We start from the raw sequence: 22,823 nt of genomic DNA, 5'->3' as shown, positions 1-22,823 counted from the left end.
AGTATGATCTGTACTGTACAATGCCCCACCCTCGTCCCCGTTTCTTTGTCGAACAAAGGATAATGTAGCAACTTGACCCAAGAACTCATCCCCTGCCAAGGATGCCGCAGCCATGCCTGATTTACTTACTGATGTTGGTGAAACAGTTCCTGCCCCCGGTTCTTGTCGTCTTGTGCTACAATTCCCTGATGAGTGAACAATACTGCTCGATGTACTCTGGTTCCCAGATTCGTTAGTTCGCAGCTTGCCCCCCAGAGCAGACAGCCAGTTTTTAACAGCAGAACTATTTTCCTTTTCAGCCACTCTACCACAAGAGATCTTGAAAGGAACTGGGGGATTTGGTAAGCCTGATGGAGAATATGGAAGTTTAGAAGAGGAAGGTTCCTTCTCACTTTGAGTAGCCTTTACTAGTCCATTAAGAGTCAGACAATCTTCAGCATAAGGCTCTGAATTCTCAGTCATAGTATACTGTTCTAGCCTGGATTTTTTAGGCACTTGGTCAAGATCAGTCTCACAGTTGCAATTTTTGAGGTACTTCCGTTTTGCATTACTGTCCTTGCTGGATTCCAGTCTCCTCTTGGCTCGTGTCTCAACATGCAAATGTATGGATTTGGATGTGAATGGGACCCCAGGGACAATCTGAGAAATCTCTGCCAGGGCTTTTCGTGCAGAAAGTGTCTTTTTCTCACTCAAGGGAGGAGATGAATTCGGAATCTTGGTAACCCACTGCATGATGGACATAATTGAAGAACGTGCTGATTTGGGTGAAGTGCCAGAAGTGGCTTCCCTCTGCCTTGCTGGTGAGTAGGCCTTGGTGGCTGGGGGTTTGATAGCAGATGATGTTGGTGTGTTGGTGGGAAGAGGAAGATCTCCCGTATAAGCTGGAGCACAAGCTGCAGGCTGTGGCGAAGAAATATGGGGACTGCCCCTGGTAGCAACTTTAGCAGGAGTATTCTGTTGGCTGCTGAGAGTTTCTGAAGAGGAAACAAATTACACACAATTCAAATGAATAAAGCATGGTTACAACAAAGATACGTGGCACCTGAAAACATGGAATTTGGCAGATTCACTGCCTGAATAACTAGTGATATCAAGGGGGTTTAAAGCTTTTGTACTGACTACCTCTGAAGTTTATCAAAGGGTATGCAGCGATCCTACTGCTATGGAATTGAAGCCATCTTGTTCAACAAATACCTTAAGAGTATTAATGCTGGGACAACATGGAAAGTGCATTGGTGATTCAGCAAATGGGCACGTGAATCTGATTTAAATCAGTTCTAGCCTGCTATTCCCTGTAAGCAGACTCATCAAAAGCATTAAACAAATACTTTGTTTTAAATTTTGGTTGCTGATTGGATACATTCCTCCCTTAAAAGATTATTACATAGGTTTTCATTCTTTTTTGCCACAGCTGTCTTAAGATGCATTTAGTTTTGAAAAAAGGAAATACTGAAACAATCAGAAATTAAAGCTACTGCGATCTAATTATTAGGCACAGGCTCCTCCTTGTGCAGTCAACGAGGCACAGTTGGTCCATTAAGTCTATTACTTCTATCACCCCACTTTTGGGTGTCCTTGTTGGGGTTACTGGGCTTTCTTATGATATTGAACATGCACAACATTATAAGAACATCTAACATGTTTTTCAGAGAAGCACACACAGAAAGTCTCAGGCTCAATTCTCAGATAAAGGTAGTCCCTCGTGCAAGCACTTCGTCATTACTGCCCATGGGGTAACATCATATCCCAACATTTATTAGAAAGGGTAGTTTCTGGGAAGGTTAGCCATTGGTTTCCCCAGCTGTCTACACTTTACCCCCAGCAAGCTGGGTACTCATTTTACTGACCTCAGAAGGATGGTAGGTTGAGTCAACCTTGACCCGGCGACCTAAACCCAGCTCCCATCGGGATCAAACTCACATCATGAGCATTGCTTTGACTGCAGTACTGCAGCTTACCACTCTGTGCCACAGGGCTCTTAATGATGGAGAGGATCTCCATTAAAAGGCTGGCAACAGCTGCCCAAGATCTTGGAGAGTTCCTGCTGTTTGGTTCTCAAACTGGGGGTTCTGACTCAGTCCGGGAAGTGAAGGCAATCTGGCTGTGACATCTGTCACTCCATTAATCACCGGGGTTGCTTTGGCTGACTCAATCCCTTGAAAGTAAGTTAAGAGGCTGGACAAGTGGCAAATCTGAGCTTCCCTTCTCCCAGCAGCAGGAAAAGAAGTGGGTGGAAAGCTGCTCCACTCATTCCTCCTTACCCTCCTTTACCATAAGGCCCTGTTCATTCCCAGAGGCTCAGCTTCCTCCCTGTCACTAGCAATGCAAGATACACTAGGCATATTGTATGCCTTCTGCCTGAGACCTGCACAACCGGAGTCTGGGAACAAGCTGAGCTGTACTCTGAAACACTAGTCCCAAAAGGTAGTGGGTCTCATTTCCAAATGTTTGAGAACTACTGCTATAGTCATAATTGCGTGGACTATAAAGGACAAATAACACAACTTGGTATAGGCAGCTCAATGGGATTTACTTCCTTGAAATCCACAGAGCTCAATAGGATTTACTTCCTAGCAAGCAGGAAATTATGAAGAAATGCCAACACAGTTTTTAGCTTGCTGCAGCATTCGATGCACCTTAACACTTGTGTGGTCAAGGCCAAGGAAGCGAGAAAACTGCAGTGACAGAAATTAAGATCTATGAAGCTGATCATGGAACTGGACTGGGGTAGATGCTATACTGGGAACAAAAACACTGGAGACTGCCTAAATATAGCTTCCCAGAGACCACGCTGGAACTCATAATTTCAGCAATAAAGTGAAGCTGGCATCTCACAAAGGATGCCCGCAGAATCAGACTTGAAAATCTGCCTTCTGCAATTCTGCCTGATGGAGGCCTCTGGTGAACTCAAACCCTTGCATAATTTTGTGTATCAATTTGGCTGGTCCAAATAAAAAATATTACATAGCTGTAGTTCTTATTTTTGGATTTCACTTGGATCAATATGGCTATCCTGATGATCAACTATCCTGAAGTTTAGAGGTCCTACCCAAGGATGCTAGCTTTGAAAACACACAGGGATCTCTTACAAAATGGAAAATTCTCAGAAAGACACTTCAGAAAGCCCACATTTACACATCACTTTGGAAAGAGAAGAATTTGCTCAGCATCCAATCCCACAATCAGTACGCAGCCATAACATTATAGTTTGTCCCACTGAAGTGAAACAAGGGGGAGGGGGGTGGGCCAGCTAGATACATGTTATTTGCTGACCCCCTGGAATGGAACTCAATTAAGCCAATCATGAATCAGGGGGCAGATAACTGCTATATACATATACATGTGTTTAAGGTTCAAAAACCCAAGGTTAGCAGGAAGCCTGCTTACTTTTCTTCTTTCCCCAAACTGTTTTACGGCATAATGAAGAAGAAGCAAGAATTACATACTATCTAATATCAGTGCCAACAGTGATTGTGAAGATCTAGCATGCCCATCACTTGCAGTTCTGGACAATAATAATCCCTTCAATACTTATGGAAATAGGAAGCAAAACTATTTTTCAGCATGCTCCTTAAGAGGACACTGACGTACATATTTGTATGTATGCATGACACACAAACAGATTTTAAGAAAGAACTGGCACATTGCCCTTCTATTGTTCTACATGTTTCCTGCAAGTTAATTCTGTGCTGACAAAACAGTTGATTGCTTTCTAGTGAAAGAACAGCAACAAAGAAGCCATCTGTAAGGTGAAAACTCACCCATCAAGTTTCTGAAAATCTAATTTTCATCCAGATTTTAAGCAGCAAGTTCTGCCTCATGGCAACAACAATATAACTAGAAATTCTATTCATCTTATTTATTTGGTTGGACATGCAAATGTTGGAATTAAGACAGTGTTTTAATTACTATAGGAGTCAGTCCAAACCAAGGAGCTATACTTTAAATTTACATTTCCTGTAATGTTCTAGAACACTTTGCCCTCCACAAAAAGATGGAACTTAGCTAAGCCAGAAGAGCTTTAAATATTACTTTTTCACAGCTTAAACTCCAGTTGCAGTTTTTCCAGTCACAGAAAGGACTGAACATTTCTACAGACAAGAGGAGCTGACTCACATCCTCATGGCAGCTTTTCTAAACAAAGAGTACAGAAGGAGGCACCTGTTCAGCAGGAAAGGGTGTGCTGGCATTTAGTTAATGAAACAGGAACCATACACTTCCAAGTTAAAATAAAATGCCCTGCAGGATAGCAAATCCCCTGCTGGCCTAATGAAATTAAGTGTCTTAAGAGCTGCTGAACTGTCACACACTTTCTGAACTGTCACTCCACGGACATACAAGGTAGTAGCAAGAGCTGCATGAATACAGAGAGGAATGAGCTCCCCTTCCTCTGGAAACACAAAACACTGCTGGATGGGACCAGAGGACCATTCCGTCCAGCACCCTCTGGGAGGAGTAGCAGGCTCCCAGGAAGCTTTCAAGCAAAAAACAGGTAGGCAGCAGATTGGCCTTGGTAACATCTGAAACACAGAAGTCATGTACCTGAAAGCAATCTTGCCCCCCAACGCAGAGAACCTCAACTACTGGCTTCCATTTTCAGGCTTCAAATGTATTAATATCCCATTTTTCCAGAGCCAGCTGTCCTACAGGTCCATATTAGGTTATATGAACTAACCCAACAATTGAGACAAACAAGCAGACAAAGCCTGGTAGCATCTCTAGGGTGTAGGGGAGGAAGCTATAACAAGGGGGGCACTCAGTGTCAACAAGTACATATTCTTGATTTGCCACACTGATACATGGAAGAGCCGTGGAAACATGACTGCATGCTAAATGGCCAGTCAAGCCATGTATCTCACGGTGAATGGGTTTAGATGGTTGGATTCACAGAGTACAAATGTAAAGGAAGCCCCCTGGGCAAGCACCGGGTCATTACTGGCCCATGGGTGATGTCACATCATGATGTTTTAGTGGGCAGACAATGTTTATGGGGTGGTTTGTTATTTCCTTCCCCAGTCACCTTCACTATACCCCCAGCAAGCTGGGAACTCACTTTTCTGACCCCAGATGGAAGGAAGGTTGAGTCTTGAGCTGACTATCTGAAACTGATTTTGGGACTGAAATCGGGTTATGAGCAAAGCTCTGACTGCAGTGCTGTAACTAATCACTCTGTTCCATGAGGCTCCATTTTGCATAGAGCATAGCACAGCACAAAATCAGCTCACACAACTGGAGGGACGGGAGAAGCAGAAGCCCAGCAGTTTGAATGCTTTAACCCATTACAAATCAGAGCTAGTCTGATAAAGCTGTGTGAAGCTGTGGAATTCTGAGCCCCCCAGTCTGTCTATGTAACTGCAATACATTTTAACATTCAACCTGTCAAGAAAAAGATTTCCTTCAGTGGCTGCTCCATCATACCACTGCGCATCACACTGGCCATTTCTACCTACCAGAAGGGTATAATTCCTAGGTCCAGTGAGCTTATACAGAATAGGCACCTTCAGGCTACATTTGTATTCTATGAACTGTCAGGCACCTGTCATTTTTGTATAGGTCTGTTGCCAAAACCAGTTTTGACACAGAACAGATCAGTGCTTGAACTAGGCAAGGAGGATTCCCCAAGTTCTAGTTGCCAGGCGGAGGACAGAAAGCGTGTGATCTTTTCTGATGAGCTTACCAGTTTCATTTTGTTCTCCTGCTCTCTTCAGACAGGCCCAGCCCACCAAAGTGTGGTTGTCCAGTATCTTGTCTTCCTTGCCTTGCCTCAAGCGCCAAATCCTGATGGTGTTGTCATCTGAACACGAGGCAATCTACAAACAAATACTAAGTCAGATGGGAAGAAATGAACCTGCAAAAGTGGAGAAGGGAAAAAATGGAAGAGACTGGAAGCATGGCCAACCTTATGCCTTTTCCATAAGATTTCTAATCAGGAAACCTGAGGTAAATACAAATACAAGGCAACATTACACTATTAATTTCAAATAATGAAACTGAGTGAGATTAAAAGGGGGAAAAGTACATTAAGAAATAAGCTCTTTCTATCTAGTAGTACAATCATAATCTCCCCTGGCCTGCTATGTTTGCGTATGGTCTGAATGGCCCTGAGCAGAGGATACAGGTTATAGATTGAATAAATAAAAATAAGTAAATAAATAGCATTTGTATAGTGTTTTTCAGTAAGTAGAGTCCTTCACATGTTTCGTGTTGTGCTCTCTGTTAGAATCCTGTGACATAAATAAGCATTAACTTAATGCAAGCTGGGAGCATCATGAGGAGAGAGGAAAAGAAAAGTTCTCCGGATACTGTAAGCCCTCAAAGGTGTTGAATAGAACAATCACCTCCTCTCCAACTGCCAGTTGCTCTCAACATTCTTTGCCTCCTGGAACATATTCAGTCCTCTTTGGATTAATTTGGGAAGTCAATTTTTTTAGCATATCTGGGGAGTCCCACAGGTATGTAGAAACTCCTTTCTCTGAGAGGGATACAAACCATCTAATTTATAATTACATATAGAGATAATCGTGGATAGAGAGCTGAAGGTCAGACCTTTGCCTATGGTCAGATAGTGAGCCAATAGCAGAAATGAGATTTGGCCCAAGAAATTTCCAGCTTCTAACAGCCCACTACTCTATCATAGCCCCAGCAAACTGTGAATGTACCAGCTTTGTATACAGGTGAAGTACAGGAGCTGACTGCATAGGCAAAGAACATCTAGAGGGAGGTTCAACAAAGAAAAAAGTCATCTGCAGTCAAGAGACTAAAGGCTATTGGGGATGGGAACAGCTACCTAGCTTTTGAAAGCAAAGGAGATGAAAAATTATATTTTTGTCTCTCATGAATGAGTTTACGTTTCCCAAAAGCACAAAATATTCAAAATGCAAAAACAAACCTTAGAGAAGTCAGAAGGACACCAGGCAACCGAAGTGACTTCTTCCAGATGACCAAGGAGAATTACAGGAGGGAACTGGGGCTCAGACACCTTTTAAAAATTGCAAAATATCTCTATTGAAATACTCTGAAGAGAGCAAGCATTCTCAAAGACTTTCACAGGGATTTTTTTCACTCTTGCAAGGCTACCTCATTATAACTAGTCTGCTGCTACTTAGGACCACTGTTTTAAAGTGTAATGATAATAACAAATGTTTTATGAACTAAAGCTCATTTAGCAAGATGCACAAAGGTTTAAATTCAATAGCACAGCTATTTATACCCAAGTTATAAATGGCAGAAATGGGCAGGTATTCTAAAGAGAGGCCTTGCCTTCATCCTTTTGACAAAGTTCACAAAAGCTGAGGCCATAATATACGCATTACTTTGAGTGCCACAAACCTGCCATTTTCACTATTTCTCCCTACAGTGCTACTTTGTGAAGCAAGAATGGCCTTAAGGGAAATGAAGAAAATCTTCAAATGAGATTCTATATTCGTATAATATCTGACAGCTATTCATAAGTGATAGGCATGCCTGCAAACAGAGCATTAAAATAGATTGGAAGGAAATATCCAGGCTAAGAACATAAGAACATAAGAACAAGCCAGCTGGATCAGACCAAAGTCCATCTAGTCCAGCTCTCTGCTACTCGCAGTGGCCCACCAGGTGCCTTTGGGAGCTCACATGTAGGATGTGAAAGCAATGGCCTTCTGCGGTTGTTGCTCCTGATCACCTGGTCTGTTAAGGCATTTGCAATCTCAGATCAAAGAGGATCAAGATTGGTAGCCATAAATCGACTTCTCCTCCATAAATCTGTCCAAGCCCCTTTTAAAGCTATCCAGGTTAGTGGCCATCACCACCTCCTGTGGCAGCATATTCCAAACACCAATCACACGTTGCGTGAAGAAGTGTTTCCTTTTATTAGTCCTAATTCTTCCCCCCAGCATTTTCAATGAATGGCCCCTGGTTCTAGTATTGTGAGAAAGAGAGAAAAATTGCTCTCTGTCAACATTTTCTACCCCATGCATAATTTTGTAGACTTCAATCATATCCCCTCAGCCCGCCTCCTCTCCAAACTAAAGAGTCCCAAACGCTGCAGCCTCTCCTCATAGGGAAGGTGCTCCAGTCCCTCAATCATCCTTGTTGCCCTTCTCTGCACTTTTTCTATCTCCTCAATATCCTTTTTGAGATGCGGCGACCAGAACTGGACACAGTACTCCAAGTGCGGTCGCACCACTGCTTTATATAAGGGCATGACAATCTTTGCAGTTTTATTATCAATTCCTTTTCTAATGATCCCCAGCATAGAGTTTGCCTTTTTCACAGCTGCCATGCATTGAGTTGACATTCCCATGGAACTATCAACTAAGACGCCTAAATCCCTTTCCTGGTCTGTGACTGATAGCACTGACCCCTGTAGCGTGTATGTGAAGTTTGGATTTTTTGCCCCATGTGCATCACTTTACATTTTGCTACTGCATTTGCCATTTCTGAGCCCACTCACCTAATTTATCAAGGTCCGCTTGGAGCTCTTCGCAATCCTTTGTGGTTCTCACCACCCTACATAATTTGGTATCATCTGCAAACTTGGCCACCACGCTACCCACCCTACTTCCAGGGTCATTATGAATAGGTTAAAGAGCACTGGTCCCAAAACGGATCCTTGGGGGACACCACTCCCGACATCTCTCCATTGTGAGAACTTCCCATTTACACCCACTCTTTGTTTCCTGTTTCTCAACCAGTTTTTAATCCATAGGAGGACTTCCCCTCTTATTCCTTCATTGCTGAGTTTTTTCAACAGTCTCTGGTGAGGAACTTTGTCAAAAGCCTTTTGGAAATCCAAGTAGACAATGTCCACCGGTTCACCCCTGTCCACATGCCTGTTTACACCCTCAAAGAACTCTAGTAAGTTTGTAAGACAGGATTTGCCTCTGCAAAAGCCATGCTGACTCTTTCTCAGCAGGTCTTGCTTTTCTACATGTTTTATAATTTTATCTTTAATGATAGATTCTACTAATTTACCAGGAACAGATGTCAAACTGACTGGCCTGTAATTTCGGTCCCCATAGATCCTTTCTTAAGATTGGTGTGACATTGGCCATCTTCCAGTCTTCAGGGATGGAGCCTGATTTCAGGGATAAGTTGCATATTAAAGTGAGAAGATCAGCAATTTCATGCTTGAGCTCTTTAAGAACTCTTGGGTGAATGCAATCTGGGCCAGGTGGTTTGGGAAGATTTAGTTTATCAATGGCTGCCAGAACTTCTTCCTTGTCTACCACTATCTTCGCTAGTTCCTCGGATTCGCCTCCTAAGAAGCTTGGTTCAGGTGCAGGAATGTTCCTCACCTCCTCTTGGGTGAAGACAGATGCAAAGAATTCATTCAGCTTCTCTGCAATCTCCCTCCCATCTTTTAGCACACCCTTTGTTCCTTTGTCATCTAACGGGCCTACCGCTTCCCTTGCTGGCTTCCTGCTTTTGATGTACTTGAAGAACTGTTTGTTGCTGGTCATGCGTTCCTCATAATCCTTTTTTGCCTCCCTTACAGCTAACTTGCTTCTCTTTTGCCACCATTTGTGTTCCCTCTCATATTCTTCATCAGCCAAACTGGACTTCCATTTTTGAAAAGACATTTTCTTTTTTTCTGATAATTTCCTCAACCTCTCTTGTTAACCATGGTGGCTTTCTTTTGGACTGGGTGCTGCCTTTTCTAACCTGTGGAACACATTCCAGCTGAGCTTTATGACTGTGTTTTAAATAACCTCCAAGCATCCTGGACAGTTTTGACTCTCTTGATTTTCCCTTTCAGCTTCCTGCGCACTATCCCCCTCATCTTTGAGAAATTTCCCTTTCTGAAGGCGAATGTAACTACATTAGTAGTTGCCACTGTTCAGACATGCTGAGATACTGAATCTGACAGCATTGTGGTCGCTGTTCCCTATCGGCTCAACAACACTGACTTCCTGCACCAGGTCCTGGGTCCCACATAGAATTAGATCTAGGATCACCTCTCCCCTGGTTGGTTCCACAACCATCTGCTCTAAGCCACAGTCATTTAGCATATCCAGGAATGCTCTCTCCTTACTATGACCTGAACATGCATTTTTCCAGTTTATATGGGGATAGTTAAAATCACCCATTACCACTACATTTTTGTTTTTGTTGGCCTCTCTAATTTCTTTTTCCATCTCAGAATCCTCTTGTGCACTTTGGTCAGGGGCACGATAATATATTCCTAATATTAAACTGTCCTTCACTTGATATCCACAGTGATTCTGTAGGGGAACCAGCTCCCCTTGCATTGTCTATTTTATGTGATACTATGCTCTCTTTGATGTAAAGGGCAACTCCACCCCCAATGCGCCCTGTCCTATCCTTCCTATAGAGCCTGTAGCCTGGTATAACAGCATCCCACTGGTTCTCCTCATTCCACCATGTCTCTGTAATGCCCACTATATCAAAGTCCTCCTTCAAAACTCTGTACTCTAGCTCCCCCATTTTAGGTCGAATGCTTCTACTATTAGCATAGAGACACCTGTATACCCTGCCTCTGTCCTTAACCTGGGATTTATGTGCTTTACCCTCAAGTCTTTGCAGACACTATCCCTTGTAACATGCACATTGCTATGTTCCTCGCTGTATGTGGTTGATTTAGAAAAACCTCCCTCTCTGTCTGCATCCCCATAGATACTGTATTCGAACCCGGAAGTCACCTCAGCTCCTGTCGGCTTTCCCCAGTGATCAGTTTAAAAGCTGTTCTGCCACCTTTTTAATGTTGGCCAGCAGCCTGGTTCCTCTTTGGTTAAGATGAAGCCCGTCCCGTTTGTACAGGCCTACCTTGTCCCAAAAGGTTCCCCAGTTCCTGACAAATCTGAAACCCTCTGCCTTACACCACCTTCTCATCCACGCATTGAGACCCTGTATCTCCGCTTGCTCCACCAGCCCCTGCGCGTGGAACGGGTAGCATTTCTGAGAATGCCACCTTGGAGGTCCTGGACTTCAACCTGTTTCCTAGCAACCTAAATTTAGCTTCCAGAACCTCCCGGCTACATTTCCCAATGTCGTTGGTGCCAATGTGGACCACAACTGCTGACTCCACCCCAGCACTGTCTAAAAGCCTATCTAGACGAAGCGTGACATCCGCAACCTTCGCACCAGGCAGGCAAGTCACCATGCGGTCATCACGCCTCTCACAAACCCAACTCTCTACATTTCTAATGATCGAATCACCCACTACAAGGAGCCCCCCACCTCCCCGAGGGGTATCCTCAGTGCGAGAGGATAGCTGATCACCAGTTAAGGAAGGGATCCCATCTAAGGGAGCATCTTCCCCCACCTCAGACTGGCACCCTCCATCCCCAAGGCCTTCATCCCCAAGGCAGATAGTCATACATGTGACACTCAGTGCAAAACACTGGAAAGCCCCCATCCCCCTGCTGGCTTTCTGCCTTCATATCTGATTTGTTTAGATATTTAAATATTAAGCTTTTAGTCAGTGCCCCCCTGGAGCTATCTGCACGTACTATCTGTCAAATATGTCCTTATTAATTTAAAAAACAAAAAAATTAAATTAAAATTGCGCGCGCCGCTAGGTGTGGCTTTGAGAAAAGCCCTCCAAAATGAACACCAGCAGGTCACTCTGCTCTTCCTGGCCAAGTCTTCTTCCCACTGCTGCTACTCCTCTCTGCTGGTTCCAGAGACTGAGCTAAAGCCCCACCTCTCAGGACAAAAGCCCCACCTCTCAGGACAAAGAGGAACAAGAGATGAACTCTGTTAACCCCTGTTAAGCCCCATCTTCCAGATTCAGCAGCCTTACAAGGAGAAAAAGAGATAACCCCTGTTAAAATACACTGTTTTAAAAGCTGTGGCTTTGAGAAAAGCCCTCCAAAATGAACACCAGCAGGTCACTCTGCTCTTCCTGGCGAAGTCTCGCTAAGCAAAGATCTACATCCCAAATATTGAATGAGACAAATGTGCTTGATGGCCCTTGTTTTCATAATTTACTCTGCTTTTTTTTGACATGGAAAAGGTCAAAACACTATACAGAACACTGATACCCCCTAATCACTAGAAATAACCTTCAGATAGATCTCTGGCTTCCAGAGTTGTCAACAACTGGAGAAAAAATTTTGGCAGCTTTAAGAGAGGCATAATTAGTGGAAATGGGCAGCCAAAGCTTTTCATGGCTCAGAGGTATAAATAAGTCTCTGTTAAAGAGGCAAGACAGTTTTTCTCCTGGTTGTTGGCAGCCTATTGGGTCTGAGATTTCATCAGGCATGCTTGAATAAAAGCTAATATTAGTATAATTAATACCCATTAAAACCGAAATCCAACTGAATCCTGCTTTTCAAAGGAATCACAGCATACCTACAGCCTGGGCTCACGTAGAAAGAAATAAGAAGTGTTAGCCCAGATTTTCACAGGCACTTAGCTACCCGCCAACAAAATTTCAACTTCTTAATCCTGTTAACATCCTAAGTATAAGGACAATGAAGCATGGAAAAAATCACGTCTTACTTTTGCACTAAAAATCTGGACACTAATATAGTTTTTAACTGAAATAAATCATGCAATCTTTCAATTTTTAAGTTACTCAGAGTGTTTAGGCAGTCTGTACTGGTGACAGGGAAGTGAACAAGAGAGAAATACTCATTTTTCAGCCACGCACATTCACCCTGCTCTGATCCAAAAAAGCTCACAGTAGTGTACAGATACTTCTCAGGCATTCTCCCACTCACACAGCCAGACGTGTTTAGGTTCAGCAGTATGCATTAATACGTTATCTTCAATTCCAACTAGCTGTACAAACCAAGTAGTTTCCAATAATGCCCCTCTGGCACATATCACTCCACCTATTGTGCTTTACTGAAAAAGGAGCAACCTAAGTTCACATCAAGAAGCTGCCAAATGCGAGATACTTTGCAGCAGGCTGTTTCCTGAAGCTGTGAGTCACTGTTAGCAATGTGATATTTGATAGGGATTTGCAATGATGACTAAGTGAAGTTAATAGATTCTTCACCATGTGTCTAAGTGAGGCTTTACAAGAAGGTATAAAAGACACGAATAAAGGATGCTCTACTTTTCCTGATCCAGTTCGTTTTTAGAAGCAGTTTCTTTGGTCTGACAAGAACGAAAGCTGTACAAGTTTCTAAGTAGAATATAGAAAAGCTGGTTGAAATTGGATTGGGTCAAGAACTTTTTCAAAGAGGACTGATTTCTTGCTTGTATGTCTAGCAGGTACCCTGTTCAAAAATCCAGCCTCTTAGCCAAAGCAGGCAATGCCATGGAAATGAGAGCTCAACAGCTCACGGTGTGGGCTGTGAAAATACGTTTGCTTATATTTAGCAGATTTCCCCTCCATTTTCATAGCAAAGCCCTGTGTTAATGACAGCAGGTAAAAGGGACATATTTTGCAAAGGATCTACATTCAGCAGTCACAAGGAAACTCACAGCATGTGCCAATTGCTCCCAATAATGGCAGTGGACACCTGTGATGATGCCCCTTTTTCAAAACCTTCCACTCACTAACAGCCAGACAAAACACAATGGATACCTGCCCCCCAACACAGTGCTGCAATAAATGAAAATCCAAATGCAGCCTATGAAGACTGGAATGTCAATAGATGCTGCTGTATGGATACAGCTTTGCAACACTGGCAGGGCCAAATCATGTGCCGAAAAAAGCAGGAGGGAATGATCACCTCCACCTATCAGTATTTGAGTACCATCCAAATGTTATCAACAGTCACTTCCAACAGTTGTGTTCTCTTTCCTCCTCTAACAAACAATTGCCGCTCTCAGCACTGATGGACATTTTGGCCCCTTTCAAATAGCCTCTGTAATCCATTTTAGCTGCTGGTTGTTAACATTTGTAAGTGTTATTTCAGATGGAACCGTTTTGGCTCCTGCTAACAGATTTTATCTACCTTTTCAAACAAAGCCACTTATGGCCCATTTGTAAAGAAGGCTGAGCTGTTTTTTTTAAACACCCTCCTTTCTTCCATTTCCAGGTGAGCTTTCTGCTTCTCAATTGCTGTAGTAATGTTTGAAATTTTTGCAGTGCTTCTGAAAGTACTGTTCCCTGCCATTCTTTCTGCAACGTGTTCTGCATTTGAGGTGGGGAAACCTTCTAAGTTCTGAGCTATAGCTCCATTTGATGTTATATTGCCAGCATTCAGATGACACCTAGAAGCATCAAAGTGTTCTAGTGGTCTAGTATTAGAACCTTCAACAACAAAAGCTCAAACAGAACACACTGCAAAACAGGTAGGGAAAAAGCAGAACAGCCTGAAATGGGGAAAGCACTTCTGATATAGCTCACAAATAGATTTAAATATGCTGCCTGAAACCTCCACCCCCTGCCATTTTGCAAAGAATCAGTCTGGCAACAGATAACTGGTTTAAAACAACAATGTAAAAAGGGGTCTTTAGGTGCTGGCACATGTAGCATCCTACAAGACAAACAGCTTTTCTCCTGGATCAGACAAGATCACAGTAATTTCTCACAATGAATACTAGTGAAGGACAGAAGCAGCCATGACCAGGATGCGCTTTGTGGTGCAGCTCTTAGAGATATCCCAAGAACTGATACGGGAATAAAACACATTCTTAGAGCTCTCCTCAGAGTACACATACAACAGCCTCCACCAAGAGAAAGCAGTATGCGCATGTGGGGACTGACTCAAGCAACAGTTTTATCATGACACAAAGATTAGAAATGGAACAAAGATTTAACCCAGTATGTGTAAAGTGGTAGACATTTAAGTACATTTCACACTTACTGAAACAAGCTCCGAGATGGCAAATTACCGGATACGATACAGGAGGGAGTTGGCTGTGCAATCAAGTAACACTGATTAGAGTTGGCAGGAATTGTTTATGAGCATGAAATGCTGCAGTTAAGTCAATGGCACCAGCAAAAAGGGGAGACAAACAGTAAGGTTCAATGCTGGTCCAATAAGAAGCAGTGTTTATTGTTGCCAATCACACTGCAGTATATGGCTGTACAAAATAGCTGGCTGTTCTCATGATCACAGCTTCTGTATGAAACTGCATGAGAAAATAAATGCAACTATGCTGTGTGAATTGGCCTGAATGCTGAGAAGGAAAATGAAAAAGATCCTGCTACACCATACTCTGCCCCTCCCCAACTGTAGTAGATGTATTAGTAGAAGCCACTCCCCTGCTTCCCCCTCTGTAACATATTTTTATGCCATCCAGTTGATTGTGATACCTATGTCGGCCTCCCGGCAGGAGGCAAAACAGCTCTGGGGTGCCACATATAATTGAGGTTTTATCTGTATTAGATTTTAATGTATTTATCTAAATTATGTGTTGGTTTAATTGTATTAGTTTTGTTGTTAACCACACAGAGCCCTTGGGGATGGGGTGGTATTATTGTTGTTATTATTATTGTAGATTTCATAGCTGCCAGATCTTTAGCTGGTTGTTGGCCTTCATTACCATTCGAGCCTCACCCAGAGGCCTAGGAAGTTGTAATGTATCGGCGTAGTATTCGTGCGGATCCCAGCAGGGCTGCCTTTTGAATTTGACCAATGTTAATTTTGTCAATTCGAAGATGTTTCAAGTGCTGCCCTAATGTTTTTGGGATGGTGCCCAGCATGCCAATTACCACTGGGACGACCTCAGCTGGTTTGTGCCATAGACGCTGAAGCGCAATTTTCAAATCGCGGTATCTAGTGACCTTCTCGTGTTCTTTTTCAATGACCCTGCTGTCACCGGGGACTGCTATGTCGATGATGGTCACTTTCTTGTCCTCGATCACGGTGATGTCTGGTGTACTGTGTTTCAACACTTTGTCCGTTTGGATTCGAAAGTCCCACAGGATCTTCACCTTCTCATTTTCCATTACTTTCTCTGGACAACGTTCCCACCAGTTCTTAGCTGTTCTTATGTTGTTGTTGTTGTTATTATTATTATTGTAGAATTCACAGCTGCCAGATCTTTAGCTGGTTGTTGGCCTTCATTATAATTCATCATCATCATCATCATTATTATTATTATGGCTCAGAAAGAGAGTTCAATTACCCTTGCTGTCATTTTAGAATATGCATTTTAGAATATAATATGCAAATACCAAGGAATGACCTGGAAGTTGCAGACCTAGAGTGCCAAGTAAACACACAAGGATGTTGTGGAATAGGTGCTGTCTGAATTGGGCAGAAGTGAGGAAGAAGCTGTTTCATTATAAGCTATCAAGAACACAGCCATTCTTGTTTTAGACTAGATTCAGTATCTGGGATTGTTCTAGTTTCTGAAGGTAATCATATTGGTCTGCAGTAGAAGAGCCAGATTCAATCCAGTGGCACCCAAGAGACACATTTGGGGGGTATAAGCTTTCGAAAGTCAAAGCTCCCTTTGTCAGATAGTTCTAGTCATTAATAAAGTATTTTATTTTTGCAAAAAATACTTCATGCTGTTTTTATTATATCGGATGAGATTAACTGAACTGAAGTCTGGACCACATCCATTGGTGAAAACCCCCCAGATACATTTACATTTCCCACGCACCAACTCAAGATGCCAATGAATCTTCTCAGCTGCCAGGCAGCAGTCAGGAATTTTGTGGCTGAACCATCAGCATAATGCAGAAGCCTTAGCTCCTGAAACTAAGCAGTGGGGAGGACAAGAGGGAACAACACACACATGCAACAAGAGCTTATGAACTAGGGAAAGTGCCTTGGAGGGGGGGAACAATTTGGCCATTAGACTCAGGTTAATGGGCAGCTGCTGTTAAGTATGAAGCAAGAACTTTCAGCTTGTCATAGCTGGTTGAATAAACAGAATTGAAAGGGGATTTTTAAAGGCCCATTAAAATCAGATTAAGACCAGCAACTTGTAATACGCAGGAGTGATGAGAAACGGTAGAGGCAGGAAGTTAGTTCTGCTTTATCTCAGGGTTTGTATTCAAGTTTGACAGCTGTATACTCTGGGCACAGCGAGCCAGGAACTCATCCCAATGATACTATGAAATTCTTTCTCACTCACTCATACACATACCCAGAGTGAACAGGAAAACTACAGCATTGTAGAAGACAGACGAGTCACAGAGATTTTGAGTTGTTTGGATGAACATACCTTCCAGATATAGGCATTCCGGTCACTTGAGCCACTAATCAAGAACTGGTCATCAGGGCTGATGCCTGATTTGACATAGAAACTGGAATTCTGATGTCCACCGAAAGCTGACACTGAGATTCAATAAAAACAAAGCACAATGCCAAACAGTTAACAGCACAGCGTGGGGATCAGCCAGCTATACAACAAAGGCCAGTAATACAGGCTTTCCTCACCTGGCCACATACTCACAGAAGCAAGTTGTTTACGCATGTTCCTTTTTGCTCAAGGGTCCCAAGCGTCTCCCATTTGCTAGTGAGGCAAACTTAATAGGAGAAAGGCCAAATGTGGGCAGGGACAGTGGACAGAAAGCAGGACTCCAAGAAGGGGTCTATAAGGTACCAGAGTAGCTGTCACATTGAACAGATATTCCTTGTCGAACACAGCCTGGGCTGGTCATATGTTACACTAAAGCCATTTCCCTCACACCCAAATATTCCACCCAAGTTATCCTGTGTTCAAAATTAAACACAATTTGGAATAGTTAGGCAAGAACTGAGCTGGAAGAGAACAAGAAATAGCTGTTGTAATATTTTTGTCCTTGGTATTCCAATAAAGGAAAATGTGTATTGTTTCATATTCCCTTCCACTGTGAAAAGTGAAATACTCTACTGAACAGTAAAAAGATAAGAGACATTTCAAATCACTTTGCCAAACCACCTTTCAAACCTGCATAATCCTTTCTACTACTAATAAGATGGAACCCTCTAAAACACTAGCCACTTATCTGTATCCAAAATTAAAACTGCAAAGAGAAGAGGCCTGTTTCATCATAGGCACATCCTCCATTACATATATACATATATGGGTCTCTGGAGAGCAGGGAGAGAAACTATGTGGAATGGAAAGCTTGTTCAATGGACAGAAGTAAAACCTACTGCTGCCCCCATGGATTGATAATTCCCAGCAATTCCAGACTTTGCCCTGCAATGAGGCTTTAAAGTAGCAGGGGCCTTGCTTGAATTTGGAACTCCCAGTGTTGCAACCAGTTTGGCCAGTAGGATACAACAATTTTATTCCAGTCTATTTCTTCACCTCTTGCAGCAGTCTGACTATGCTTCTTGGTCTCTAACATGCACCTGTTCCAGTAACCTCCTTAAAATCTTTGAGAATTCAGCAGATAGAATGCTCAACAAGGAAGCTACTGCTCCTTTCATTTCCTGTCATGAGGATCTTGTTTCCTAAGGAGGTTGGGCACAGGCTCAGGGACACAGGTCACTTGGCTATTTTTAAGGCCTCCATAATACATTCTTAGCACCTGATATATTAAGCCATGGAACTAGGGCCCCAAATAGCTGCCACACTTGGCATGTAGAGCACGGGAAGTGCCAGTCATCAGCAGGTAGAGTTGCATACAGATGCAGAACAGGCCAAGATGACTGTGGAGGTGGAACAGGTACATTCCCAGACTTAGCACAAAGTGTTACCAAGGCCTTCTGTCAACTCTGTTAAGGAAGCTAGCTGTGAACATTCTTTGCACAGAGGCCACAAGATGTAGCAGCAACTAATAAAAATATGTGATCATAGAGTCCTCTGATACATGAAGTAAACAGAAATTTCTTGCTTTTGGGAAAAGTTATTCATCCTTTCAAGTTGGGCCCAAAGGTTTCCTGATCTTTTTTCATTTCAGGAATGGGCCCTGACAGTTAATGCTGGTTGCTAAACCAGAGTCCTAAAGTTGAACATAAATTCATTTTCATTCTTTTAAACTAACTTGCCCACATACAGCAAGCAAGACTTGCCTCCAAGCAAACAGGCAGGGAAACTCTACACAAAGTGTTTCCCACTTTCAGCCACAAATAGAGGAATATACAGGTGGGCTAATAAGTTTTTGGACTAACAAGTGTACACAACTGAAGCAAGCATTGCCTGCTATCCACACTACCATCTCATACAGTCAGTACTACTTGAAGGCTAAGAGGCAGAAAGTGTACCAGGGGAGAGAGAGAGAAACCACCTGAGGTCACAAAACTGCTACCAGAAAGGATATCTGGAATGCACAATTTCTATTAAAAGGCAAAACAAAAAAAGATTTCTAAAAGCACACCCCTCCCACCAAGAACTGAGAGAAGCTTGAGTTCAAATACAGGGAAGTATAATTGACACCTGCAAGTTTCTCAAAACAACTCAGTGAGCCTCCCAGCGTTTGCTGCTCTCTGGTGGCCTGAGAAGAGACTGCATGGCTGGACACCCCCAAGTCTTATGAGGCTAAAGGGGGGTCACCAACATTTACCCCCAGAACATGAACAAAATGAGGGCTACACAAGTGTGAAGAGGAACAAAAGCACCCCTCCCCCAGTCCCTATAGTACAACCTGGAACAAAGCCAGACATTCAGACAAGGTAACCATTATGTACTATTTTACCAGTAGACTTGTTATGGGTTTGCTTAAACATTTTCAGGAAGTCACCATCACTTTGTTGATGGTGCAGCACTAGATGATGTCCTAAGAAGTTTTTGTTTCTGTTTAATTTGTGTACTTGGCCAAAATATATATATATGAAGACTTTATATTTAAAGTGCAACCATTTCTTAAAGTCACAGATAAATAGAATGTGAAGAACAATCAGTGAAGGTCGAAAGCTTCTAACGTTATCACTGAAGAAGCAATTTTACAAATACATATTGCTATTGTAGACCTACATACTTCAGGAATTACAAAGATACACACATACACCAATGTGTATACCAGGACTCCCAAAATTAAAAATAGGTTGCTGATAAACTCTTTCCCATCAGTATCCTTACCTGGAGTATCCTTCAGACTTGACATATTGAACATGTATATCATGTCATCAGTGCAATTAGCAAAGAGGCTGGTACCAGTAGAGTCCAAAACAAGACTAGAATAACCTAGAAAAGAGATAAAGTTTTATATGAAGTTGCCTTTTCTGATTCTGAGAACAGCAACTCCTTCCAAACATCTGCAACCTCCCCAGTCCTGTGCTACATGACATTCTTTAACCAGAAGTTCCAAGATCAGAACTAGTAACCTTCTGAATGCAAGATAGGTGCTTTACCAGTGAGCCACAGTTTCTGCTCAGGCAGTCTTTAATGGTTTCAGAATAAGAAAAAGAATGACAGATGATGGCATACACTGCACACTGCCCTGGACTTTACATGGCAGAAAAGACAGCTTGCTTCCAAGGCTTCCTGCAATTTTTTAAGCAATTAGATATATTTGCCAGTATGCGATTGATCTAGAATCTTCGGATTTAGAGTGACACAGGACTAGTGCTGTAGTTTCTATACAAATACACCTCTTAGGGTGGTTCTGCCTCTGCTGACCTGGGAAGCCAGGTAGTAGGGCAACACTAGATTGAGGTAAATACGAGTACACTGGATCCAGATGCTCCTGCCCAAAAGTGCTACCAACCCCTGCAAGCTGTGCCATTTGTGACACCGAAATCACGAACACATATAATTTAGAGTACTGGTCAAAGTAAATCAGCAGGCAGAGGATGTGGAGACTGGAGGGTAGTGGTGAAGTTCTGAGGTGACAGACAGGGTGGGGGACAGAAAAACAAAAAAAGTTTGTCAGGGTCTTCACCTCTTCAGCATTAACCACGGCTTTGGTTCCTAGATGTTTGTTCCACTCCCATGAGATAGTTTTGAACTCCACTCCCATGAGATAGTTTTGAATTCCCATGAGATAGTTTTGAATTATACTCAACTAGTAAATAGAGCTACCACTGCTCTTTCAGAGCAAGTGTTCACTCCCTGTGATTTAATCTTGCCAAAAAAACATAGGAAACCACATTATGAGCCAACTGATATCCATGGACAGCCCCATTCAGAGATTACAAAGGCAAGTACAATAGTGGCCCCTTTTCTCTAGGAACAGCTATAACTGATAGGACCTGCTTCAGGGCACTTTCTCTCTCTCTCTCTCTTTGTGGGTGCTATAAAGACATACCAAGTTTACGAGTGCTGGTCCCAGGATAGCTGAAAGACCTGGAAGGCACAGGATCCTGCCGATATGTGGTGTAGCTCTTGCGCAGGTCCCATACCTTGATTACCCTTAATCCAAAAGACAAACTGTTTCAGATCCAATACCATACTACATTACCCTTTGCAATAAACACAAAGGAGAACATAATTCTATATCAAAACAATCAACAGAACATGACTTTAGTAAAGAGATGCTAAAAACCACTAATCAACAACAGCGAATGATTGGCTGGCGAGAAATATCAGCTATTCCAGGCTCTTATCCAGCACATTCAGAACTACTGCAGTGAGGCCTTCAGTGTAAAAACACTGGCCTTTCAGGACAAGCGCGATGTGATCCGATGTGACAGCTAAGCTAATTCTGCCCATTAAAAAAATTGATGCTTTCTACTTGATTCAACAATTTGAACATGAAGCAGCTTCTCAGCATTTTTCTACACAGATTGCACAATGTACTCCATAGGGCTGCTACATCTGTGCAAGACTGCACACCTAACTTTGATGGAAGACAGAAGCTTCAATTAATTGGTAAAGGCCAGAGACGACAGGGGCAAAATAAGGTACAGTACTATAGACTTGCAATGGGTTCCTCAACAGCAAAGCAAGCAAGGCTTCAGAAACTAACAGCCGTGTGCATAACAAATCAAACGCTGCCTCAGCCAGCTGTATTGCTTCTTCCCTCCCTATAATGCTTCAGGCAAGTTGTGTGTCCTAGATTCACTTACCAGCCTGTGATCAACTGACAAGGAAAGTTCAAGTACACCATAGCCACCACCACTGCCTGACTCTGCATGGGTGCCTGAGACAGAGGGAGACTGTGCCCCCGTTTATCGGGAGCTCTGCACAATGTGCTTATCCCACCCCATCCACTCTACCACATGTTGTAGGATGGGGACTGAATAATGGATGTGATTTTGCAATTAGGCTTGGTTAAATTTCCTACTGCTAAAGATGATGCCAGCAGCAACAGATGACCCACCTGAAACATGGAGAACTAGAACAGTGTAGTTTACTTGCATGAACAGAGGTAGCCTCTGAGAGTCCTTTTCTCAAATTATGCCTCATCAATCTTCAAATACTTCTGCAGGCTTATTCATGAAGGTATGTGTTACTTTTGTGCAGTTGTCTACTCATGCTTCAGTTACAGAAGTGTGTTCTACTAGGACAGTGGTGGCAAACCTATGGCACAGGTGCCAAAAGTGGCACTCAGAGCCCTCTCTGTGGGCACAGAGTTTGTCATCTGGGGGGGAATCACCCCCCCACACACACCTAGGCTGGCCTGGGCTGCTGGATGTGCGCGCACCGCAGCAAGCAGGGAGGACTTGGCTGGTGGTTCTGGTGCCTGTGCTCCGGGTGGCTGCTGCCCAAGGGGGAGCAGAGGCAGTGGAGATGCTAGAGAGGCGCAGAGCGGTGCACACGGGACTTGCTGGAGGTTAGAGCAGACAGGCCCCTGCTCGAGCGGGTGGGACGGAGGCAGAGGGGTGGGGTGGAGGTGCTGGAGCAGCACAGGGCAAAGCAGCGGGTGCACACAGGACCTGTTGGAGGCTGGAGCAGGCTGGCTGCTGTTGCTTGAGGGGTTGAACAAACAAAACATGGGAAAAAGGTGGATCCAAATGGATCCGTCCCCTGTACACCAGGGAAACGCTCAGAACCAAGTTTTTTGCCAATCGCCTACACAGATCAAGCCGTTTCAGAAAGCGAAAGTTTTACTCCCCTCTTCCCCCAGACCCTTTCCCTGCCAGGCCTCCAGTGTGATAATAGTGTAATTATTTCAGGGAGATTATTAGCATTAAACCTAAGACCTA

General features: G+C 43.2%; 1 protein-coding gene across 1 annotated transcript in view; it reads right to left on the bottom strand.

Moving 5' to 3' along the window:
* Nucleotides 1-22,823, bottom strand: part of DTL (denticleless E3 ubiquitin protein ligase homolog) — a 35,155-nt gene that overhangs the window by 2,006 nt on the left and 10,326 nt on the right. The window contains exons 9-14 of the mRNA XM_048487711.1: nucleotides 20,984-21,087; nucleotides 19,816-19,920; nucleotides 17,029-17,141; nucleotides 6,890-6,979; nucleotides 5,678-5,810; nucleotides 130-974 (exon numbers count right to left, since the gene is read on the bottom strand). Of these exons, the coding sequence (XP_048343668.1) occupies nucleotides 130-974; nucleotides 5,678-5,810; nucleotides 6,890-6,979; nucleotides 17,029-17,141; nucleotides 19,816-19,920; nucleotides 20,984-21,087 (1,390 nt within the window). The remainder of the gene's footprint in view (nucleotides 1-129; nucleotides 975-5,677; nucleotides 5,811-6,889; nucleotides 6,980-17,028; nucleotides 17,142-19,815; nucleotides 19,921-20,983; nucleotides 21,088-22,823) is intronic.

This window comes from Sphaerodactylus townsendi, linkage group LG01, assembly GCF_021028975.2.
Source record: "Sphaerodactylus townsendi isolate TG3544 linkage group LG01, MPM_Stown_v2.3, whole genome shotgun sequence".
NCBI lineage: Eukaryota > Metazoa > Chordata > Lepidosauria > Squamata > Sphaerodactylidae > Sphaerodactylus > Sphaerodactylus townsendi.
Note: the sequence above shows the minus strand (reverse complement) of the source record. Positions and strands in the feature narration are given on the sequence as shown.